The sequence below is a fragment of the Musa acuminata genome, chromosome BXJ3-7 (genome assembly GCF_036884655.1).
Source record: "Musa acuminata AAA Group cultivar baxijiao chromosome BXJ3-7, Cavendish_Baxijiao_AAA, whole genome shotgun sequence".
NCBI lineage: Eukaryota > Viridiplantae > Streptophyta > Magnoliopsida > Zingiberales > Musaceae > Musa > Musa acuminata.
Window position 1 is genome coordinate 7,354,917 of NC_088355.1, and position 10,899 is coordinate 7,365,815.

The 10,899-nt window shown below is 36.0% G+C and overlaps 1 protein-coding gene across 1 annotated transcript; it reads left to right on the top strand.

Moving 5' to 3' along the window:
- The first annotated feature begins 543 nt into the window (after positions 1-543).
- LOC135643548 (uncharacterized) lies at positions 544-4,902 on the top strand. The gene is made up of 6 exons (XM_065160634.1): positions 544-601; positions 1,491-1,819; positions 1,917-2,015; positions 2,092-2,217; positions 2,678-2,776; positions 2,862-4,902. The coding sequence occupies exons 2-6, from the start codon at positions 1,503-1,505 to the stop codon at positions 4,666-4,668; spliced, it is 2,448 nt and encodes an 815-aa protein (XP_065016706.1). The 5' UTR covers positions 544-601; positions 1,491-1,502; the 3' UTR covers positions 4,669-4,902.
- The last annotated feature ends 5,997 nt before the right edge of the window (positions 4,903-10,899 follow it).

Consider the following 10,899-nt stretch of genomic DNA (forward strand, 5'->3'; position numbering starts at 1 on the left):
ATATGAAACAACTCAGCAAGCAAAATTCTTTAAAGAAGGATTAATATGCAAATGATACATAATAAACGCATAAAAATGCATCAATTTCTCTCGGCCCTTAAAAGCAACAGAAGACCTTCAATGAAAAAACCCCCCAAATAACGGTTTTTATGAAAAATGTTCCTCCGCCCACCTCTCAATCCTGGTTGAAATCGTGACTAAAGTCGCTTTCCGAATGCTATTCTTTCGTAGGTACACATTTAAAGACTTCCAACTTATACCTAAGCTATGAGGTCGCGACTTGAATCGCTGTCCAGAGTACCGCTATTCTCTACCGGTTTTCGGCCTCCCGGTATCTCAAGTCGTGTGTTAAATCGCGTGACTGGTTTAATCACCTAATAGCCAACAAACACCACAGATAAAACAGGCTTCTCAAATTGATAATTGCTTAAGTGCCCTTCACGCGAGGCATTTTTACACATATACCCATGACGAGGGAGATGTGTGTAAATATACATAGATCCCTTTTCTTTGCGTCTTTGCCCTAAGCCCCCTTTTCTTTTGTACCTATTCCAAATCCCCCCCACCGCCGCCGCTCCAGCCGGATCTACGCCGTATCCAGGTTCCTCTCCTCCTCTCTGTCCATGCATCTCTTTATGTCGTCCCCTGAATAACTAATCGATTTAGTCTTCAAGATTGCACTAATTCTTTCTTGATTCCGGCCCACACTGTTCGTGAGTCCGAATTCGCCTAGATGATGCCCACCATGAAGTCGATTAGTTGTAAGAATATGGAAAAATTGCTTCTTTTTTATTTACTATGTCTTTACCAGGCCTGAAACGGGTCCTGGAACGGACTTCGAGCAATAGGAAGCAGTCAGAAAAAGAGAACATGCTTCTTTTTGCTTGATTTTTATCAGGGCTGAAAGCATAGAAGGATGATGTCACATTCGGAATCTTTATGGTGGAGGATTCCATTAGTGACTCTGATACGGAGTTATTCGTAGCTTGGAGAAGGCCATATTATTGAACATTGGAAAAAGTGTTTTTATTGTTCTTTTCATAAGTTTACAGTCACGAGCAAATCTTCAGAGTCGCATCTCCTATCGTATTGCCTAACGAATTGAAATGACTTTGACTATGGATCCTGCACCATAGTGTCTTTGTTTAGGTAATCTCAGTTCTATGGTAGATGGGAACTTGATATAAAGATCCTTTGTTCTTCTATATTGCCCTCAGGTGATAGATTTGTTTTTGTTGGAGCTGCAACTAAATTGTACATTAAGTTTTACATTCTTCTGCATGGTTACCCTGATGTCTTGAGCTTATTGTGGAGGCACTTTGTGCAATGTTGGTTGTGCTTCATTGTAACATTAACTATGTATTACACAAGTAGGCTTTGTATGTGATTCACTAGGTTATTTTGGGCCACAGATTATATGTTTTGTGCATATACTGCTTCAATTTGCATTACTCTGGTTGAACATTTTCTTATTGTTCATTTGTAGGCAGTTAGAGCACACCATGGAGGGGCGGGGAATCGTGGCCATTTGCCAATATGGTGGTGAATTTGTTACCAACAGTGATGGGTCTCTTTCATATTCTGGAGGAGAAGCTCATGCGCTTGAAGTAGGTCATGACATACTCTTTGATGATTTGAAGTCAGAACTTACTAGTATGTTTAATGTTGATGTCAGTGGTATGTCCATCAAATATTTTCTTCCGAGCAACAAAAGAACACTTATCACAATATCTAGTGACAAGGATTTACAACGGATGGTTGATTTTACTTCTAATGCTTTGACCACTGAGGTCTATATTATAAACAAGGTTGATAACAGGTATTTTGTTCTATAAATTTGCTAAAAAGAATCTCATTTGGATAATTGGTAGCACTTAAATGCAATCTGAACTCACTTAACAAATATGCCCTTGTAGGATAACTCGGAGCACTGTTGCTGATTCTGGAATCTCAAACATTGGCACAGCTGAAAACGCTCGCAGTGGGAGACGAAGAAGGTTAAATTCTACTAACAGGTACTTGCTCATGGCTAATTTAGTTATAACATGCACTCTGTATGTAGTAGATAATTAAGAAGTTCTGTTTCTCTAGGGTGACTAGAGCTAGAGTAAGCGCTGTTGATTCTGATACCCCAAATGCCATCACCAATGTTGCTGGAGACAATGTATATAATTTCCAAGAAAAGAGGCTATTTGTGACTGAAAATGATGATAACAGGTAATCCTATGATGTCTAATTTGATATGGATATCCATGAACTGCAAAATAATTCTTTGTAATTCTTTTGAGGTTGACTATTTAATACTTAGGAACTTTTTTCTTTCTTGCCCCATGTAGTGCCTGCAAATTCATAATCATCTGGTGTTGTACATTAGAGAAGATATTAAAAAAAGGCTAAAATTTTGTGTTTGAAGCATTTATAATACACCAATTGTTTATTTTATTCATCAACCCCTTAATCTGTTTTCAGAGTTCTATCTTTATCTCTTGTTCACTTTGTTTGCTAAGAATGCCAAAGAACTTATCGACCGGAAACTGCAATAAGAGATTTCTTAATTGCCTATCGTATACCTTTATGATGTTCCCCAAATTTTCTGTTCTTTACTGCCATTGAGATGATCCACTGCAAATCCTAATTGTGTTTATTTTTTTCCTCTTTTTTTGTGACAATAATCTAGAATGATTTCTGATGGCTATGTTATGCCAATCACCGCCTCATCTGCTGCTCCAGACAATGCCAGACAAAGGATAATTACTGCCGACAACATCGATGAAAGGTACTGGCTCCATAAATGTTTCTTTTATTATGGAGTAGAGCTATATGAAAAATCATAGCTATAACTGATAAAACATCATTTGTAGGGCAAGCGGGAGTATATTGGTTGATCCAAGCACTCCTCTCTTTGCATCTCTGGTCACTCCGGATGATGTTGTACCTGTTATTTCTAACTCTTCTTGGGCCAGTATTATTACTGGTGTGGGGCAAGAATTTGATAATGTCAAGGATTTCCGGTCTCAATTATGTAAGTATGCAATCGGTAGAGGTTTTATATACAAATTTGTTAAGAATGACACAACTCGAGTGACTGTGACATGCAACGAAGAAACTTGTCCATGGCGTATACATGCATCTGAGACATCTGGCAAGCAGAAGTTTGTGATTAAAAAAATGAATAATGTTCATACCTGTGGTGGAGGAAATGGCAAAGATGGTCAACGGAAGGCAACAAGGCAATGGCTCACCAGCATTATCAAAGAAAAATTACATGTTAGCCCACAGTGCAAGCCCAAAGAACTCGCAAGGGAAATTTATGAAGATTTTGGTGTGGCTTTATCCTATTCACAAGTGTGGCGAGGACGGGAAGTAGCCCAAAAGGAGCTTTATGATTCAATGAAAGAGACGTACAGCCAATTGCCTTGGTTTGTTGAAAAAATACTAGAAACCAACCCTGGCAGTGTTGCCTTGTTATCCACATCAGTTGATTCAAAGTTTCGTCGTTTTTTTGTGTCATTTCATGCTTCCCTTCATGGTTTCGAGCATGGCTGTCGGCCTCTTTTATTTCTTGATAAGATTCCTCTGAAGGTAACTAATCAATTTAAGTTATTGGTTGCTGCTTCGGTCGACGGAAATGATGCTGTCTTTCCAGTTGCCTTTGCTGTAGTAGAGGATGAGAACTATGACAGTTGGCTTTGGTTTCTGATGCAGTTGAAATATGCTGTAACAGCGACTCGAACAATCACCTTTGTGTCAAATAGGCAGAAGGGCTTGGATGGGGCAGTGCCTCAAGCGTTTGTGGATAGCCATCACAGTTATAGTTTGCATCACCTCATAGAGGATTTTAAGAATGAATTGAGGAAGGGACCATGGTCATCACAGGTAAAAGATGCAATGATTAGTGATTTTACTCGTGCTGCCCAAGCCTGCACCATGGAGGAATTTAATGCATCTGTTGAGAGCATAAGAAATTTTTCAGCAGAAGCTGCCGAGTGGGTTATGGCAAGTAAACCTGAAAACTGGTCAGATGCCATTTTCAAGGGCTCAAGATATGATCATTTCTCAACAAACATTGTTGACTCATTGAGTAACTGGATACCTGCAAAGAAGGAACCATCAGTGGTTCAGATGATTGATGCAATAAGAGACAAGTTAGCGGAGGTCATGGAAGAAAGGCGTGGATCATGCAATGCATGGGTGGGTACTTTAACACCGGCTATGGAACAAAAGTTGCAAACAGAGATGTCAAAGGCCCGGAAGCTTAATGTCTTATGCTCCTCGGATACTGTGTTTGAGGTACGTGGCAATACAATTTCTGTTGTCAACATTGGGAGCTGGGAGTGCACTTGCAGGAGGTGGCAGATTTCTGGTCTTCCCTGTGTGCATGCTATTGCAGTCTTCAATCGGATCAATAGATCAGCTGATGATTATTGCTCAAGATACTTCAGAATTGAATTCTACCAGTCGGCCTATTCGGCACTTATCCACCTGATACCTGATGTTGGAAGCATAGATTTCTATTCTGGTGTAAGTTCATACCCTCCTGCACGTCGTCCACCAGGAAGACCAAGGAGAAAACGATTTAATCACAACAAGACAAGTACGGTGGTCCGTCTCTGCAGCAGGTGCAAAGCAGCGGGTCACAACAAGGCGACTTGTGAAGCTTTTCTCTAAAGTTTGTGTTATTCATGTCCCGTGTATATCAGGTACCAAGTTATTGCACATGGATGTGCCCTTTTCGGCACAAATATTTACTGATTAATTGTAGGCCTTCCATGTAGATCCTACTAAGGTGTCAGAATTTCTCTGTCATTGCTATTAACCTGCATTATATATGCAGATAATGATCTTGTGTATGGTTAGTGAAGATGATCAACTTACAAATAATAACATAAGCTTTTCTATTAACTAGCATTTGTAAGGATGATTTTTTTGCATATACAAAGCTAGGATAATGTTAATTTGTCAGAATATAACAAACTGAACTATGGTAAGTGATCCTGGAAACTGGTTGTCTGCCCCTTATGAGAAAAAGAAAATGATTAGCATAAGGAGGGAAGAAAGAGTTCATGTGTTAGTGTGTCTATCTTTTGCAATTTTCTGGTCAACTCATGATGATAAATGATTGGTGTCACCTTGCAAAGAAAAGTAAATAGTTGTATAGATAACTGGTCCTTAGAGATTGCCAGATCGTGGGTTTTTTCATGATTGTCTGAGCAGATCATTATTAATGTGAGAAACAGCATTGCATGGATTAGTTGAAACTCTCTCTGATGGCTCATTATCCAGCTACAGCAAGTTTTTGCTTGACTAGGTTGGAGCAATATCTATGTTTTCTTTGTGCTCAACATGTAAGTATGACACTGGTCTTCTACTGTTAGTTACATGATATGAGTAAGTCAAATGTTACAATCTATTTCTCCAAACGGCTGTTTCCTCCTATTTGGAGCCCAAAATAGGACAAAGCAAGTTGACTTTTGGCTGGTCTCTTCTGTCATGCACTTGGAGACTGACTTGAGCTGCTGGAGAACCAGGTAAGTCAACTATTTATGCAATAAATTGTGAGACATGATGGATTAATCAATGGATGTGAGCTTGTGATTGGAAGATCTTGATCTGCTCTACTTTTCACTCCAAGTATTTGCTGATTTGTCTTCAAGTATTTGCTGTTGTTGTCTGAAGGAAACATCCTGTACTTACAAATATTCACAAGTATTTACAAATATTCATTTTCAGAGACATGTGATATTTTGCAGTTTGATGGAATAAATTTGACATCAAACTTCCCTTAATTCCCTTAAAAGCATTTACCTATGCTTTGATTTTGACCATCAAAGAGTATAATTTTTTATTTTGACCATCAAAATAGAAATCATCTTTACAACCTTAAAGACACTTCACAGTCCTAAAACCTTAAAAGGTGATGGGAGTGCATACTGTTGGGGTTCTTTTAATGGGAGTGCATACTGTTGTTTTATAGAATCAAAACCGAATAGATCCAAAATAATGGATTAAGAATGTTTCCATAAAACTTATTTAATCCACTATAATATGCATCAAATCCTACAATAATTGATAAACAGATTAATATGGAAGCGTACATGATGAATCCATTAGAGTATTTTCTGAATTGATCGGTGATTTGGTCTTTCAATTGCAGAGTACCTTTTGAACTTTAGATTTCTCCTTGACGGGTGAAGATAAACTTCATTTGATACTGCAACCGGGGACTATAACCTTATTTATAGTCATAACTGATGAATCTACGATTATGATTGTATTCATAATTGATGAATCTACAATTATGCTTCAAGAGTTTCATATTCCTAACTTATCTCGTCATTAAGTTAGGAACATGATGGTATCCACACAATTAATTTTCATAACAATTATGTCCCTTAGCCAAATAACTTTACTTTAATTGGATCACTTTAATTTTGGCTAATCAAAATAATGGCTTAACACATTTAATTATACATGTGTGACCCTTAAAATTCCAACAATCTCCCACTGAGTCATATATGTATCCTTATAAATGTGCTATACTTTATGAGCTCAAAACTGTTGCCATTATTAAACAGGACATACAAAACAATCTCGTCCATTGACCATATTAATATAGGACCAAAGCGGTCTTCGCTATATCAATCATAGCTAAACCCATCAATGATCACTAATATTAACATAACCAAATGACATAGATCAATTATGAAATGTGTAGCATGAAAATTACATGAATGTGATATGTACATGTCAATTTTCAACTGGTCCAACTTTATCTTTATGAGATAATTAATAACTTTAATAGCCATAATGTACAAAGTATAATAAACTGAAGCTTTATTTCTGATCAGAAAATGTCTGTACAAATACAGAATCTGGCATAGAACATACAACAAACATATGACAGACTCCCACTAAACTGAAGTTTCCTCAAATTCGGATATACCCATATGAGCAGTATGCTCATAAAAAAAAACTTTGAGTGGTACATCTTTTGTGAGAGGATCTGTCAACATAAAGTTTGTTCCTAAGTGTTCTATAGAAATTTATTTACTTTGTACTCTTTCTTTCACAATCATGTTTGGTACCTCGTAATTCCACATTCATGGATTCATGATAGGAAGCTATAGTATCAAGCAAATATAGATTGTCATAAGTCATAAGTGAACTAGTTCTAATCACATTTGAATTTAAAGACAAAGTAAACTGATTGTTTCCGAATGAACAAGAATAACCAAATTTGTTCAAATAAGAAACAAAAATTAGGTTTCGTCTAAACGACGGTATAACAAAAGTATCTTTCAAATTCAAATAATGTCCAGTACACAATAACAATCTAAATGTGCCTATAGCTTCCACATCTACCGATTTTTCGTCCCCCACATAAATGCATCTCTCAGCATTATTGGGCCTTCGGTAGCTCAGGTAACCCTGCTTTGAAACACTAATGTTAGTAGTTGTGCCGGAGTCTAACCACCAAGTGTTTCTAACTACTGAAGTTAAATTGGCTTCAGAACAAACCAAAGTAAGGAACGTACCTTTTTTATCACGCCAAGCGTGATATTTGGCACAGTCCTTCTTCAAATGCCCAGATTTTTTGCAGAAGAAACAAGTATCATCCTTATTTTGTTTCTTCTGTACTGGACCCTTATCAGCCTCATTCTTTCCAGGTTTATATTTTCTTTTCTTGCCCTTATCCTTAGAGGTGTTGACCAAGTTTGCACTTTCAATCGACCAAGTTTGCACTATCAATCTTCTCTTGCTTTAATCTTTCTTCTTCTTGCACACAATATGAAATGAGCTCATTAAGAGACCATTTGTTCCTTTGGCAGTTATAACTGACCTTAAACTGATTGAATTGGTGCAGGGAGAGATATCAGAACCAAATGGACAAGTAAGTCCTCTGATAGGTTAAGCTTTAATGCTTTAAGCTTAGAAGCAAGATTAGACATTTCCATGATGTATTCCCTTATATTTCCTTTGCCGTTGTATCTCATGGTAAACAATCTTTGAAGTAGAGTGCTTGTTTCTGCCTTATCATTTTTAAGAAAACGCTTTTCTATTTCGGTAAGAAAATCTTTGGCCTTGGTAATCCCTTCGGACACCACACCCCTAAAGGCTTCTTGAATGCCGCGCTTAATGATCATGAGACTCATGCGATTAGACCTGTCTCACTTCTTATATAGTCTCTTATCATCATGAGTACTATTTTCTGTAAGAGAAGCAGGTTGGTCTTCTCTTAGTGCAAGGTCTAGATCCATGCAACCCAAAACGATCAGAATATTTTCTTTCCAATCTTTAAAGTTGGTTCCGTTTAGAACTGGTACAAAACTGAGGTTAGCAGATATTGTTGCAAGAGAACCTAAATAAGAGAATAATAGATAATCAGAAATTATGCTCATATTTATTGCCATAAACTTAAGTAAATTCAAATAATGATTTAACCCATCGTAAGATACCAAGTGCAACATTAATATCTTGTCTTTGGACTTCAATATTAATTGCTAGTGGTAGTCTTGTTGTAATGATCAAATACTGATAATAAGGCATGTCAAATGAGAAACCCATCTTTGGATTGATTTATCATTTACATGTATAACTTTATAATTATCACGTATTTACCATTACAGGTATATATAAAATCCTGCCAGTCATTAACCTTTCTTTGGGCCGGATAATTACTGCATAGATGTAAATACACACTACATTTAATATTTTCATGAGAAATGTTATATATGAGAGGTCACTTTGGCGACTTCATATATTAAATTACTCAATCTAATATTAAACAATCACTAATTGAATTTAGATCATATTAGTCAAATTGGCTTGATCTTAATTTGTTGACTAAAATATTTAAAGCATGTAAATCATTCAATTTATGTTAACAAACAACTTTATAGAACCAATATTATGTTTAATCCAACATAATATTGCAACAATATTATTAAACCAACATAATATTGTAACAATATCTAATTAATTAAATTCATATTAATTAGATAAAATCCAAAAAGAATTTGGGAAATTTATGCCTTGTAATGTAAAAATAAATTTTGCATATTGATGAATAGGAAAAGACACTAAGTGGAAAAGATAATCCAAAATTAAACTGATATCACATCAGAACAATGCACTAAATTGAATGTGAAGTATGCTGTAGTATGATTACATAAAACCATAATCTTTTCCAATGATAATAGAACCAAATCACTTCAAAATAGTATGATTACATAAAACTATCATCTTTCCCAACGATGATAGAACCAAATTATTTTAAAATATTGATGAAAACATTATTAAAATTCATAAGAAAACAAGCTTAAATGTTCATCAATCATTATAGGATGGCTCTGATACCACTTGTTGGGGTTCTTTTAACATATCAAATATGGATCAAACAATTGTTTTATAGAATCAAAACCGAATAGATCCAAAATAATGGATTAAGAATGTTTCCATAAAACTTATTTAATCCACTATAATATGCATGAAATCCTATAATAATTGATAAACAGATTAATACGGAAGCGTACCTGATGAATCCATTAGAGTATTTTCTGAATTGATCGGTGATTTGGTCTTCCAATTGCAGAGTACCTTTTGAACTTTAGATTTCTCCTTGACGGGTGAAGAGAAACTTCATTTGATACTGCAACCGGGGACCATAACCTTATTTATAGTCATAATTGATGAATCTACAATTATGATTGTATTCATAATTGATGAATCTATAATTATGCCTCAAGAGTTTCATATTCCTAACTTATCTCGTCGTTAAGTTAGGAACATGATGATATTCACACAATTAATTTTCATAACAATTATGTCCCTTAGCCAAATAACTTTACTTTGGATCACTTTAATTTTGACTAATCAAAATAATAGCTTAACACATTTAATTATACATGTGTGACCCTTAAAATTCCAACAATCATACTTTACATGTATTCATTTTTAGAGACATGCGATATTTTGACACCAAACTTCCCTTAATTCCACAAAAAAAAAAAAGAGTTCATCAGGTGCTCCATGCAAATTTGGACCAGCTATTGATGTCCAATATCACATGCAAATAATCATCAAGCTGTGTCTCAATTAAACTCAAATATTAACAAAGTTAAAAGTTTGTGAATTTGCATGCCTTTCAAAAGAACACATACAGTCGAATCATGTATGTTTTGGATCCCTTTTGGGTGTGATCATTTATTGTAATTCTCTGCTTGCATGCATCTGTACCTCTTTCTCTCCCAAGGCAACATGTACTGCTATATAAATGTGAATAGTTGTCCTTGTTGTGGATTCCAACGTAGAACAAACATTCCAGGTGATAAAAAATTGAGGGGATTGTGTGTTTAGCTTCCCAATGCAGAGAAACCTCATCTCTGTCTACCAAAAGAATATTCAGTGCTCTCAGTCTCCGTTGTGGATTCCAACTCTTCATCATCATCAACATAGAACATTGCAGGTGATAAAAATGATCTTTCCAATGCAGAATGAACCTTATCCCTATGCTGTTGCTGCAGCTGCAGCTGCATCGTAGCCACATCTGCTGCAGCTGGTGGGCGTGTATCAGATCCACAGAAAAATAGCTGAGAACATTGATGTTTCGGGTCTCCAGAAGCACATTCCCCACGGTCAGACCATGTTGCTGCAGAAGGTATTAGATTCTGTCGGGAAAAGTTACTGTAGATTTTGATAGGACAATGTTACCCCGGCACGGATACGTGGTAACTATATTAACCGACATCCTTAATCGACAATCAAGCTATATAACTATTTGTTATATATTAAATACATTTGAAAGATTCTCCCTATATTATGAAACATTTTCTTTAGCTGTGTCGGTTATAAAAAAAAAATTCCATCAAACTGTGATAATCAAAGTCAAATATTGTATCT